This window comes from Austrofundulus limnaeus, unplaced genomic scaffold, assembly GCF_001266775.1.
Source record: "Austrofundulus limnaeus strain Quisiro unplaced genomic scaffold, Austrofundulus_limnaeus-1.0 Scaffold2, whole genome shotgun sequence".
NCBI classification, from domain to species: domain Eukaryota; kingdom Metazoa; phylum Chordata; class Actinopteri; order Cyprinodontiformes; family Rivulidae; genus Austrofundulus; species Austrofundulus limnaeus.
In genome coordinates, this window is record NW_013952404.1 from 733,683 (window position 1) to 747,904 (window position 14,222).

General features: G+C 36.4%; 1 protein-coding gene and 1 long non-coding RNA gene across 2 annotated transcripts in view; one reads left to right on the top strand and one right to left on the bottom strand.

Moving 5' to 3' along the window:
• Positions 1 to 14,222, bottom strand: part of alk (ALK receptor tyrosine kinase) — a gene marked incomplete in the record, with an annotated part of 370,289 nt that overhangs the window by 142,567 nt on the left and 213,500 nt on the right. Inside the window, 1 exon segment of the mRNA XM_014009808.1 lies at positions 5,548 to 5,752. Coding sequence (XP_013865262.1) covers positions 5,548 to 5,752 — 205 coding nt within the window.
• Positions 13,392 to 13,783, top strand: LOC106518538 (uncharacterized). The gene is made up of 3 exons (XR_001310327.1): positions 13,392 to 13,456; positions 13,529 to 13,610; positions 13,708 to 13,783. It is a non-coding gene; the product is annotated as an uncharacterized LOC106518538 (long non-coding RNA).

Sequence of the window (14,222 nt, forward strand, 5' to 3'; positions counted from 1 at the left end):
AGAGTTTGTTGAATCTGACGTGACATGTTCGTACGAACCCTTTGTACGAACAAAAGTAAGAGAAATTTAGGATAAGAATACGAACGTGTTCTTGCCTGAGGCCCATAGAATCTCACATTTAGAAAGTTATCCTTTTGTAAAATAAGTTTTAGAATTGAATTTCACATTAAATATGTCACAAAGAAATATCATGCCAACAAACAGCAACAGTTTGTGCACACTTGCCAATTGAATAGGATCAAAGCTCATTATTTACTTCTGTTAAGGACCCCACCCCAAGACACACACACAACCCCACCCCCACCTGTTTACAGTGCTTTATCAAACAACGAACAGAAGGTGTTTCGTTTCTTCTAAAGTAATATCTGATTCTGCACACACAACAAAATCTTGGATAAACCCACCTCCCTTCTGAGTGTTCAGGAGTTTGCAGCGTGTCTCTCAGCTCACTGTTTGTAATTCAGTCAGACAGGAAGCTCACATTTTCTTACGTGTCCAGCTCATCGTGTGCTGAAACATCTTACAGAGAAGCTCTTCAGAGAAATACAGAACCACTGGGACATTATTCTGTCCTAAACATTATCCTAAGACTGCTTCATATTTTTGGAGAACATTGCTGTTTTAGTGAGTCTGTTTGCTGTGGGTCGCGGGCGACTTTCTTTTTTTTCTCTCTATCTCTATTGGGCGGGGAGCTCACCCCGTGTACCTGTTAGCATGTAATGGCAGCGGCCAAAATACCTCAGAAACTTGCCCAGAAAAGCAAATTCTGATTCCGTCTGCATTTCCTCAGCAACTTAAAAACGTAAGTGGAGCAGGAGAAGTTGAATTCTGATTGGCTGTTGTCACGCAAATTTCTGCCATGTTTGATCAAGTAAAGAGGCTCACAGCTGATCACTGCAATCGACCTTAAACTTTTCTAGATTAACAATCACCATCAGATAATCGCCCAGCCCTAATTAAAGTTTTATTATGTAACAAACGATAAAAAATTGGAAGTCTGAATAAAATAGCAGAAAACAGTTGATCCTCTTCAAAAAACGTTATTCCAAATCTCCGACTCCTTTAACAGCTAACAGCAGCAAAAGGCCTTGGTTCTTATCAGGACAAAAACAACAATCCCTCTCCAGCAGCTCAGTGAATAGACTGCACAATGAATGTTGATGAATCAACCTCCTAACAAATACATCAAACTTCCTGGTCACACCCCTGGAGGCAGTACCTTTTACATCAGACATTAAAAAGTAACCAACATTGTTTATATCACAGAGAGGGCTCATATTGATAAGACACACTGACTCTGTTCCTCTGTTTAAACCAAATAGCTGCACAAAGTGTAAAATACAAAACTGGATCTAAAATTCCATTAATCAGTCACAATATTTCCCTCAATTACCCATCTTTGCTCTGATTATTAAAGTTCTATTTACATATTCAAACCTACAGTAAAGAAGCAGGCATAATGTACATTTATTCAACTCTCCTCATGTATCTGCAGAGACTTATGTCAGTCTTCTTTTGAGCCCAAATGAAGAAATGAAGTTACTGGCAGTAATAATCCATTTTACTTATAGAAATTACAGCTGCTTCAATTTGGAAATGAATATACAGCTAAGCTTTGGTTTCCAGCCATCTGTCTCTATTGTGTGTGAGACACCATTCATCACGAGGGTAAAAGTAGAATCTTTTTACATTTTCATTACATCATACAGGAAGTTTTCAGTTTCTTTAAAGTGTTTTGTAATTGGTTCTGTTTTAAACTAATTTTTAAATAGACTCATTCATGTTTTTCTCCTCTCATTTGTCTCACCAGTTTTCCAACAGGAGTTATGTTCATTTATATTAAAAAGTAGGTACAACATTTATTATGATAGTCCCAACTGAGTACTGGCAGAGCACAGTGTACTTTTTTCTCCTCTAAGTACATCTACAGTATAACTACACTCAGTTCTGATCACATCGTTTAAAAAAACTCCACAAATGTGTTTATAGATTTCACAGTTGATGGTTTGTCAGAGTGGATACCAGTGTGTGTGTGTGTGTGTGTGTGTGTGTGTGTGTATGTGCGCGCAAAGTTTCAAAGTTCAAATCTAGAGAATGTTATGTGAAAATATTTGCAGCATTTTAACGGGCTAAAAGCACATTTCCAGGTCACATTTACTTGAAAATAGTGCGAGTGAAATGGGAGTCGTTACACAGGCCGTGCAAACTGTGGCTTGCACTTTCTTTAATATGCAGACTCGTGTAGGAGGTGATATTGTATCATTTATCACTTGCCATAATGTTCCTACTGTACTTTAAAGTTTAGCATTAACATTTGCCTCCTTCCATGCCGCCTTCCCCCGCATTACAAGCRTTATCGATCAGTTTTAGGATCACATTGCTTCTCCACTGTGCTCTAAATGATGCGATCCACGTTCCACACCAACATTCAAGGCCTTGATACTAAGCTCGTCATATTGTGCATCACGGCGATGCTCCCTGAAAGTGAGACTGTTTGGTGTGTGAGGTTCCAATGTAAAGCGAATGACAGCAGTAAATGCATGCTTTATTATTCTGTATGTTCATGCATGTGTTAAATGTGAGGTTGGAACTGCAGTAAATGAAGCAAAGACTTGCTGCATCTGTGATCATGTAGAAGYGGTGTCGTACATCACACTGTGGTCGTCTGAACCTTCAGCGTCTTTTCGCACGAATCACAACTGCAATGATAATTTACTGTTGTGAGATGCTGCGCAGGTTCTCTCAGTGACCCGTCACATACACGCATGGGAATAAATTGGATTCTGTGCATGCATGTTGAGATAAACACAAGGACATTACAACATGAATATATTTACTCAGACTCACATTCTGCAGCTCCTGCAGCTCTGTCTTTGCTTCAAGGSTAAGTGAAAACTGAATGGTTGGATTCTTTAGTTTTTTTTAAAGAATAACCCTCAACACAAAACACTAAACAAAATCTTCTACTTGAATTCCTTTTTAGTAACATCTGAGATAAATTAAACGGCCACTTTCATCCTCTCTGATGTGGTCTTCATGAGGTTTYCTTTTTTTCTGTTTTTGTTCTTTTGTGCCTTTGATTTAGCTGTGATAATCTGGTTGATTTAGATTTTTTTCTGCAGGTGTACTTAAAATGAATAAAGGTTTAATAAATTAAACTATACCAAACACGAATCTCACTCCCAGCATTGATACGAGGCATTAAAACGCAACTGGAAACACGGAATATTTTGTTCTCTGGAAGGTTTGCCCCATCCTCCTCTTCATACATTAAAGGCGTGATTTGGAATTAAAGAGGAGATGTGATGCAATTCATTAACTTCCTTAACTTAACATCTGTAGCTTTCAATTTTAAAAGAAGCGCTCACTGGCTTGACCAGTCAATTCAATTCTGTGTATTTATACAGCGCTAAATCACAACAATTGTTGTCTCAGTTCACAATCAAAATCAAAAATCAAAAATTCAAGAAAATGGCATGCTCTTGTTGCAAAGCTTGAAACAGCTGCAGCTCAAGAACAATATTTAAAATCTAAAACACAGAGAGCCAGACAGACGTGTCTAACCTGAGGGAACACGGGATGATTTACTGTTTACTGTGCCACTGGCTGCCTCTGAGAAACATCCTTACACCTCGCCCTGCTGGCAGACAGTGACAGGCTGCAGGCTGTTTGCAGGGGAGATAGAGGTTAGATATGTTTAACTTTGTGATATCTAAAATATTATAATAAATCACGCTGAAATGATAACAACTTAATCTCTAATATTAATGCATTAAAACACAGCAAATTCAGATTTATGCTATGGTTTTGTTTGATACAAGTTTATATTTAATAAAATATAAATAATAAACCAGTATTGAAACATCTCAACTCAATTCCAGGAAAACTTCTATTCCAAGACCTCAGCTGATTCTGATCTCCATTTTCAACTTATCTGCTCTACTTTTAAGCAGCTTTCTGAAGAAAAAGACCTGCTTGCAGCAGCGTTATCTAATAATAAGATTGTATTGGTGCAAAGATGTAAACATTTAGAAATCTCAAACGTGCATCTATTTCACAGATGCTCTACCAATCCAGTCACATCGTGAAAAACCATAAATCAATACAAATCAGTTCATCCATATATCCTTTCACACCAAAGTGCAGCATGGTTACATCAAAAGCAGATGTTTTCACTTCACTGTGAGGTTTACATTTCATTGAATGGCTTATTAAAAGAAAAGAACAGATGGTGGCAGAGAATTTCCACCAGAATTTCACATCAATGCAGCATCTATTATTGTCCTTCATGATGAATGTTGTATACTTCAGAGCTTTTACAATAAACAATAAATAAAAAAATAACTAAATAAATACACTAAAGATTATTAAAGATATGATCCATGCTCTTGTTGAAATATTAACATTTTGAGTACAAAAATTGTTTTGCATCTTTTTGGCCAACATATTAAATACTGACAACCTAAAAGGACAAACATGTACAAGACAACACAGCTATTTATGCCAAGTCAGAATTTGACCAACTCTTCCATCATCTTCAAGTGGCTCTTGATGCTTTTGTTCTTGCATTTTTCGTGAATCAACTACCTTCCCCTCAGATCAGAGATGTGTGTGTATGTGGGGGGGGGGGGGGGTGGGGGGTGTCTTTGGCTGAGAGATTCTGTGGGTGGGCGGCAGCGGCTGACTACAAATGGAAGCACACATAATGCTCAAGTTTAATTTTTCACAGACAAAATGAGCACATCCCTGCCACACTCCCTCAAGAACATAGAGAATGTTTGCATAAACACGCAGACAATAACGTGCAGCCGCTCCTGCAAAGCAACACTTATAGAGACAGAGGAGGCGTGAAGCCATTCACATGATTCCAGTGCTGCAGGAGACTGCACACATAAACAGCATGAAAAAGATTTATAGCTGATCTTCAAGCTAAAACACATTTTACAAGTATGTTAATAAAGGCAAAAGTACAAACACAGACCAAGCATTTGCATTTGTTGCAAAATAATTCAAAAGTCCAGTGAGCAGAGCACAGGCATGGTGTTAATTAGGGATTCGATTCCAAGTAAGCTAATGTGAAGGTGAATGTTTGCTGATTAGCACCCAACGACACAATGACTGCCTGTCTTTTAAAAAAATATAAAAACAGCTCAACCACCAAATAAATATTTCACCAAAATTTGATCCAAACCTTTTGAGAAATTTCAAATCATCCTCCAAGGGTAACCACAGAATCTCATCTAGAAACACTTCTACATAATCAAAATAGAAAAGTTTCTATTTTATGCATCAGACAAGTCCTGAATAAATGTTCAAACATACATTGAGACAACTTGAATGTATAATATTGACAATAACAACTCACATTATTCTCATAACAGGATACTTCAATACAAGCATGGAATGATTTTCTTAAACATTTTCACATTTATTAAAACCTGAACATGATTCTGGACAGAYGTGCAGCAAGAGAACTATTCTCCATCAACAGCATCTTTAATAAAGTCTATTATCCCCTACTTTATTTGTACAAAAACACAAGCTTACCCTGTGATTCGTGGCAGAGTGTCGGTAGAAAAGAGGGCGAAGGGTGGCTTGTCTCGCTCTATGAGCCAAATGGTGTATTGTCCGCTTTGCCTGGGGTGGAGAAACACAGCCATATCCAAGCCGCAAAGACCTTGAGCCCCCCACAGCCACGGACTCAAGACCCAGGGTCCTCCAAAGGCTGAGCTGTTGACCCAGAAGAACTGACCTGAGAGGGAAGAAAAACAAAGAGTAAAATGTACTAGTTTGATAAAGYGTGTTAGATTAGTGTTGCTAAAAGCAGATCTGCATTTGTGAGAAAGCTGACTCATGATTAAAAGACTGAATTTCACAGAAACTGTAGGCTGTAAAGAACTGAGATAAGAGATATGGTGCGAGATAAGTTTTAGGGCACTTGCTCAAAGTGATTCTTGATAAAAATGTATGAAATAAAGTTGCTTTGAAAATGAGCAGCCAGTGACACCCTGCACTCCAAATAAAAAGTGTTGCTGGTGAAAAATCAAAGCAGATTTTCTTTATAGCTTTGATACAAACTCCATTTTACTTTCAGACCTATTGTGCTCATTCATGCAGTAAGCTGATCAGAAACAGAAAGAGGTGCATATATGGAAGCACAAAGAGTTTGAGCTGAAAAATCWAATTTTAATATGCTCAGTGAAGAAAGTCTTTTTAATGAGAGGACTTTGAAAACATGCAAAGTGGAACTCTTCAGTGTAGTTTTGCATAGTTCTCATGAGATGTTCAAGGTCAGGTTGTTTCAGTTGGTGCCGTTTATGTTTGTCAGTGCAGGAGGTCACGAGGCTCTCTCAGCCCCGCAGACACAGTCGTAAAAATAAAACGGAACTTTTCTCTTCAGCAGAGGGTTGATGTATTTCTTCTCTTTCCGTTTTTATATTGCCTCCACTCCTGGGCTGTGYGACTACATTTTCAGTTTCTAGTAACGGAAATACAAGCTTCATTTCAAACTGCATTACAGCATACATCTCTAACYGGGACACTCTCTGCAATAAAACAGACTTCTGCCATTACTTCATTGCAACTTGCATGCCAGTACTTAGAAAACAAAGAATATATAAAGAAATAAGCTGTAATAAGTCATGTGTAGCAGAGCTACATTATTTTTGAGTTAAGAGTACAGYACATTTACTATTCGTAGTACATGCAGTATTTTTTTGAATGGATGTTCAATACCACTGATTTCCTTTCTGATGCTGATACAGAGTAAAACTTAGGCTGGCATCGGTAATATTGATCCGATACCGATACTTTGTGAAAAACACCTAATGTGACTGGTAAATCTAAAAATAAGTATTTCAAATCACTGCTTTATAAAGAATACAAGACAGAGTCATTCATTTGTTCATTTCAAACTCTGAAGTATATTGACATGGTGCCCTCATTTACAATATAACTATGGTAATGCAACAGAAAAAATGCAATCAGACAAAGTATGTGAAAATAGTGTTTTAAACAATAATAAAATAAAATTTAAAACCATTGAAATAAGCTTTTGTTTAATTATCAAGCACTACAATAAAAATTAACATGTTCAAATGAATATATTGAACATATAACATCTAAAAACTGAGCAACTATGACTGGGCTTATGCGTTACTCAGGCAGAAGAAAAAGTAGTTCCCTCTTAGCGCTTATGATTTAGAAAATAGTTCAATGGTTTAGTTACTTTCCATTGTGTTCCTGTTAATAATATACATTACCTGAAATGACTGAAATATCAAGTATAGATATTTAGATTTTAGTGTCAATACACAAAGTTCTTGTATCTGTGGTATCAATATTTCAGTATCAGTTTGCACATGGACCACAGAAAAGGTAAGACCGTCTGGGTCCATGCCCTACATACTTTAGGGCCTCAAGCTTTGAAAAAATAAATAAAATAAAATTTTATGAAATATCAAAGTTTAAAACCATATTCTTTCATCATATCCAATTGTCTGCCTACACAAGCTACAAAAAACAACTAATCTGTTTCTATACGGGTGTCATGTGACATAAATCACTCAGATACTGTCATTTACGAGTAGTTAGATATGCACTTATCAAATAATTAAGAAAAATGACTTATTAAAAAACTTCCAGCAAATCATTAAAAGAGGAGTGCTCAGAGTGATGATGAAATCTTTGTTGAATCATCAAAACAAAGTCTCAAATTTGCTGCAACTCAAGGGAAGCCATTCTGCTTTAATCATCTAACAAAAACAATTCTGTATTTTTCATAGATTTTGTTAAAAACGACAGAACAAAAATAAACTCTGACAGACAGAAAATTTGGATTTTGGCAACAACAAGGTGATTCCATAAAAGCCTGGGTAAAGATGTGACTTTCAGATGTTCCTTATCTGCAGAAAAAAAGCTTTTGAAGCCTGCCACCTTTTTATTTTTCAATTTTTCCCCCACTTCACACTTTTATAAGAAGCACTGCTCAATAAGTTATGGTCAGTTACAAAGAGTCAACTGAAAACAATCCCAAGTGTTTAAACAAAAAAGCAACTGGACAGTTTCTTTTATTTTGTTCAAAAAAGCTTATTCAGTTTTGAAGAAAAACGTCTTCAAGAAACAAAAAAAGTCCAGCTGCCTTCTATTTACCTACTTAGAATGATCCTGTCCTGATGACTGAGAATCCAAAAATCAATGGAGTAAAAAAGAAGCTGAACTTCAAAGAACATCTTCAGAAGTTCTTGAAAACTGTTTAAGTAGATTAAAGTCTAGCAGCTTGATGCAAAATATAAAGAAATACGAGGTGGCATTGAGTTGCAAAGTTTTAGAAGTCAGCAAACTATTTTTAGAACGAGTAAAAGGATCGTAACCCATTAGTGTATGTTCTCTCAGTGTTGCCTCCACTTTCATCCTTGGTTGATAACCAACATGCCTTTTATAAAACCCCGTAAAGAACTGAAAATCCAGTTTTTGAGGCCTTTAAATTGGAGAGCTTCAGTTAAGCCTCATTTACTCTTCCCTATTCATTTGCCCGCTTCTTTCAGAGGATCCAGGCAATTTGGCTAAGGCCATCCGAATACTTAAAAGTAGTATGCAGGCAGAGTGGGCTGAATACATTTTCAACACACCTAGTAACAATTTGATATTAACGTTTTAAGATTCAGCCAGGAAAAACTTTCAGCCTGAAGGAAAAGCTCCATTAACTCTTGTGTTTTAGTTGTAATAAAGTGAGGAAACACTTGTTTTGGAGCAATTGCTACAAACTTACCAACAAACTGCAGAGGAAATGATGTGATTTCATTAGTAGATTTTAGCTTCACCTGTGAACACTGCTGTCCAACAGAGCTTAATGTCTTCATTTACTGCATCATAGGGCCTGTTTAAACTCTTTTAGTTTGCATAATGAAAATGGATCAATGATGCTGGATTAGTTCAGTAAATAATTACTCAGTTGCATATTTATAAAAGGAACTACATAAAAGAATCATTTAAAATGAATGTCTTTGAATGATCCTCGAGTTGATTTAAACGTCTACTGGAGTGCACTCTAAATAAAATATTTAAACTACCACAAATAAATGTCATATATTAAAAAAAAAATCAAATCTCTTTCCTTTCTTTGAACTTACACCAACACCGGCATCAAATTTAGTGCATTTTTTTCTATAATTGAAGTTTCTTGGAAACAGTTTTATTGAAGCTTTGAGCGAAAAAGGTCTCAAAACAGCAGAAACACCTTATTCTTAAAGTGATCGTTTTCTGTATTAACGAATCAAACACTTTTGTGGCCTTCTCTCCGCAGTCACAGATCCAATCAATGGAGGTTCTGGTCGACAGCATACCAAAACAAGCCAAAAGTTTGCAAGGACAAAATTCCCTCAGATAATAAAAATTGCAACAAAAGAGCTGAAAGGAGGATGAGAACAAACCAATAAAATTGTATTCCCTGCCACATCATCTCATYGTGAAATGCATTAACTCAGGGCCAGCACAAGCTTTTCAGATTCCAACTATTTGTCTGCCAAACATTTTAATTTACAACTCAGTCTCACAACACGGTGACTGAGCTCACGCTACAAAATGTGTGCTTTAACTGACATAAAAACAAAACAGTTAGATAGATATATAGTGTTATTTTGTTGATTAAAAGCAGTATGCCTAAAATAACTGAATTTATTTAAAGCAGAAATTTGTAACACCAAGGAGAATTTTAAAGAACTTGAGCATTCTGTTCCCTCCTCCTGTGCTGTGCTTTAGTTCTTTCATATTTTGGGCGTATYGCTACTTGTTTCTGCTGCTGTTATATCAAAGTTATGAATCGTAGGCTGAAAAATGTGCTGTAGTTGTGTTTCTGATGGTCAGCATGAATCAAAGCCCGGTCTCCATAATGCTTAGTAGTTTGTCCATAAAGCAAAAATGAGACACAGCTCCCAGCAAAGGATTGTGCTTTCATGGCTGTTTTGCTTAAAGACAAATATGGGATACGACTGTATCTTCTYTGGCCTATAAATGTGTTGGGGTCTCTCAGGYAGAGCTGGAAAGTGTCACTGGAGAGTGAGATGGTTTTTTTCCTCGACCTGGTACTTTTGTAACCACACAACATCTGCTAAAGTCTAAACTGCTAATGTAAAATTTATGTCTTAAATGTTGTGGCTAAATGCTGAAGTTTACATTTAAGTATGCAGTCTTTGCTGTTTGTGCTCAGCTTGTTGTGACATCATCATCCTGAGACAAAAGCAACCATTAATGCTGCTAATACTGCTAGCCCTGCTAATGCATCCCTACAAGACACCAAACTTGCAGTTGTGACCGGTGTCCAGGCTGCACTTCAAACTGCTGGACCACAGGGACCATATTGTTTTTAATGAACAGATTTTGAATATAAATTTAAATGCCTTTTTCACCAGGAGTTAGCAGCATTAGCGATTGCTTTTGTCGTAACATGATGATGTCATAACAAGAGCTGAACACTAACAGCAAAAAGGCTGTGTTCCATTCCAAAATACCTAAACGTAAACATTTATATTTAGATTTACACATTTAGCTTTAATATTTGCAAATATTATGTAGCATGTACATGTCTCTAAGTCTCTAAGTTATGTCTCTAAGAAAGTGTTTTCAAAAGCAAAGTTCAGTTAGTTGTGAGACATGACCGTTGGTGGTCAAGAGGTCATGTCAGGGGTCACGGTCGTTCTTGCTACGATTATTTAACATTTAAATTGAACATTTAATATAAATTAGCAAAATGTAAGAACAGTAAGCTAAATAATAAAATATTAGTGGACAATTATTAACTACAATTTTACACTTAGAAAYTGAGCTAAATAAAGAAAATGTGTTAGTGACATTTTTAACATTTTTTTCACACTTGATGCCCCATAGGCCTAAATGCTATTTATTCAATAATTATTTGTGTTTTCTGTCAGTCATTTTATGTAACGCAGACTATAGAAACAATTAGACTAACATGAGGATGAGAAGTTCAGGCAGTGGACTGAATACACAAAGTCGTGTCGCCATGCCAAGCAAAGTAAATAAGGAAGTCAACAGGGAGACTTAGTAATGATTTAAGCATGGTTAGCAGTGATTTCAGCCTGAGGGACTGAGCGTGTGGGCTCTGAGAGCTGATTGATTAAGTGGTCTTGTTTATACTTTGAGCTATAATAGAATCTGGGCTTTTTCCAAATGAATGAACAGAGCCACGAGCCAGTCCGTGTAGCACAGTAAACATAGAGTTTTCCAACACTGGAAGCTGCCTTGTGTTCGTACAGAATTTCACTGAAGTTTGTTTTCTAAGGAGTGCCAGGTGGTTACTTCCTATGGAAATCTTAACTTGCAACAACTGTATGTTTTACAAAGAAAACCACTGCTGTCAGTTCCATAGTGCAGGGTTTCCTTTTTTTCTAAATTATGAGCATATCTTTTCAAAACAGAAGGTATGTTACTGTTTTTATAGACACTGCATCAAGAAGTTTAGTTTGTCTGCACTCATGCATTTAATATTAGTGACAGTGGGAATATCAGAAAATGTTTTAAAATGTATTTCACACTGACTATTGCAGATGTGAATGTTATATAGTCTGCAAGGTGCCTGCTTTTTTCATTCCAATGTGTGCAACAGTAACTTCTGTAAAAGAAGAAAGCAGAAGGAAACATGGCAGATCATGGTTCCCGCCTCCCACCACGGCAGAGAGACCAGGGTTGAAATCCCAGCTGCAGCCAATTTGTGCATTCTAAGCAGAGTATTTGACAGAACTCACAGGTGAGTAGCTGCGCCCCCAGTTGAAAAGAGCCCACGGTGGCAACACCAYGTGTGTACAATATGTGTTTAAAGACCACGGTACGCTCGTCTGTGACTGTGAGCCGCAGAAAACAAATGGTGAACTCCTCTCAAACATTCAATTATGCAGCTGCACACTGAGCAGGCCAAGTGGTTGGCCTCTTAAAAATGTCAACCAAACCATTTACTTCTTCATCTGTTGGATATCTGAACCGACAGTCTTCACAAAAAGCTCACAGTTGTGGGTTTTAATGCCTTATTTCAAACCTGCAGCAAACACTTTATAAATCTGTTGCGATCTCATTGGTCCAGAGGAAACTGACTGTGATGATTAAATATTTTTAATAGCAAGTAATGATGTTTGGATTAAAAATGTCCAAAAAGCGACTCCTGCCTCCAAAGATGTCCGCCCCAATGGCCAATGCCTGCCTGTGCATTTATTCTTTTATTTGTTTCCAAAGATCTTGAAACACGATACAGATTCTAACAAATCTCTCAAAGTTGTAGTAAAACATCTACAAGCTGAAGGCTGCTGCAGCAGATCGACTGCTACAGCTACTAACACTGAGTTAAAACTTAGAGTCAAAGTCACAGAGGCATCACAAACACATTACAGATCACAAACAACTTTGCAAAAAAGATGACTTGCGCAATAATTCTGCACTTTCAATAATGTGGGGTCTCAACATTATTTTAAGTGCAAATCTTTCTYGGCGAGCCTTTCAGTGAAAATCTTTCCCAACACTTAAAACAATTTGATAGATGCTCACACAGATTTCTTTTTGAAGGAGGTCTTTGAGCCAAAAAACAAGCAGGAATGCTCACAAAAGGTTCTTACATCAGTGTAACTTTAATTGATTTAGGAGGTATTTATGTAAGATTTTAGGTTGAACATAGCAGTATTCACAGCAGCTTGTTCAGTTTATCAGTCTTTGTGCTTCAGGTGTTGCTTCTGCTCTTTAGGGTTTATTTTTCCCCCAATCTTTCTTATTAAGTGTTTTAGTTCTTCTGAGTCTGTCTTTTTAATGTTCATAAATGTTTGAAGTCTTGCTTTTTCTAGTTTTAATGCAATATATAACTGATTTGGGATTTGCTGCCCAGACAAAAAGCTATTTTTCTTCTTTTTTATTTTTAGAACAGTTCAAAGATCAATGCCTTAAAGCTGTCCTCCCCAAGGTTATTGTTTAGAAGTTGTGGAATTCTAAAAACACTGATGAGTAAAGAATTATGAACAAATTAAATCAGCAACAAGTCACAAATAACTAAATTATGCAAATCACATATAACTGGATTTATGTCTGTCATTTTCACATATCTTGATCAAAACAAAATCAAACTGAAATATTTCTGTCTAATTACCGAGCAAAAATAAAATTCCTTTGCAGAATATGAACACATTTTTATTAAGTGTTCAATAATATTATTTATTCTCTTAAATCCTTTACGTTCAATAAAGTAAAAAAAAGTCAAATCATTGCTTTTATCATTTGTTAAAATAATATAATCCTCAAAACGTTTGATGAGCACACTGAAGATTTTAAACTCATTTTATTTTTCATCAGTAAGTTGAAAAGTTATTTTTCTGTGTATGAAGTTAATTTATCCCTCTCTCTTCCAGTCTGAGCAGCAGCTGTTAGACTGCTCCAGTTCTTTCAACAACTCTGGCTGCTTGGGGTAATTTGTTTTCTGTTAATCTTCAGACTTTAGATGTCAAACATTTTAAACTATCTGTGTGTTTTCATTCAGGGGTCTTCCCAGCCATTCATTCGAGTACATTAAATATAACAAAGGTCTTATGACAGAGGAGGATTACCCTTACAAAGGCTTTGTATGATCCTTCATCGCCACATTTGTTTTATTGATGAGAGTAAACAGTAAAAAATAATGTTTAAATCACACAAAATATTCTGTCTTCTCTGTTTTAGGTCGGTACCTGCAAATTTGAGTCTCAGCTCACGGCTGTTTTTGTCCAAGATGTCGTTAACATAACTTGTGTAAGTTTATAAAACTACAACAACTAACAAGCTAACAACAGGTTTGTGTCAGTCCCAAAGCCTTCACCTGGAAAGATGTGTGACGCAGACGTTAGCGGTTAGCAACTAGCTATTAGCATTAGCTTCTGTTATTTATTTTTTTGATCAAAGTCTTTTTTATTATTTTTTAACATAATCCACAACAAAAAAACAAACTAACAAAAACACAAACACCCGAAATCCCACCCATCCCACCCCAAACTATACCGGATCCACTGAAACAACAAAAGTCGATCTTGTATTCATACAAGTGATACAATAAACAGGTTTGTGTACAATGAACAATATTTAACCTTTACACAAAGTTATCTGCCGAAATTTTTTCCACAAAAGATAAAAATGGCTGCCAAATGTCAAAAAATGTGTTTACAGATCCCCTAACAGTATATCTGATCTTCTCTAAATGA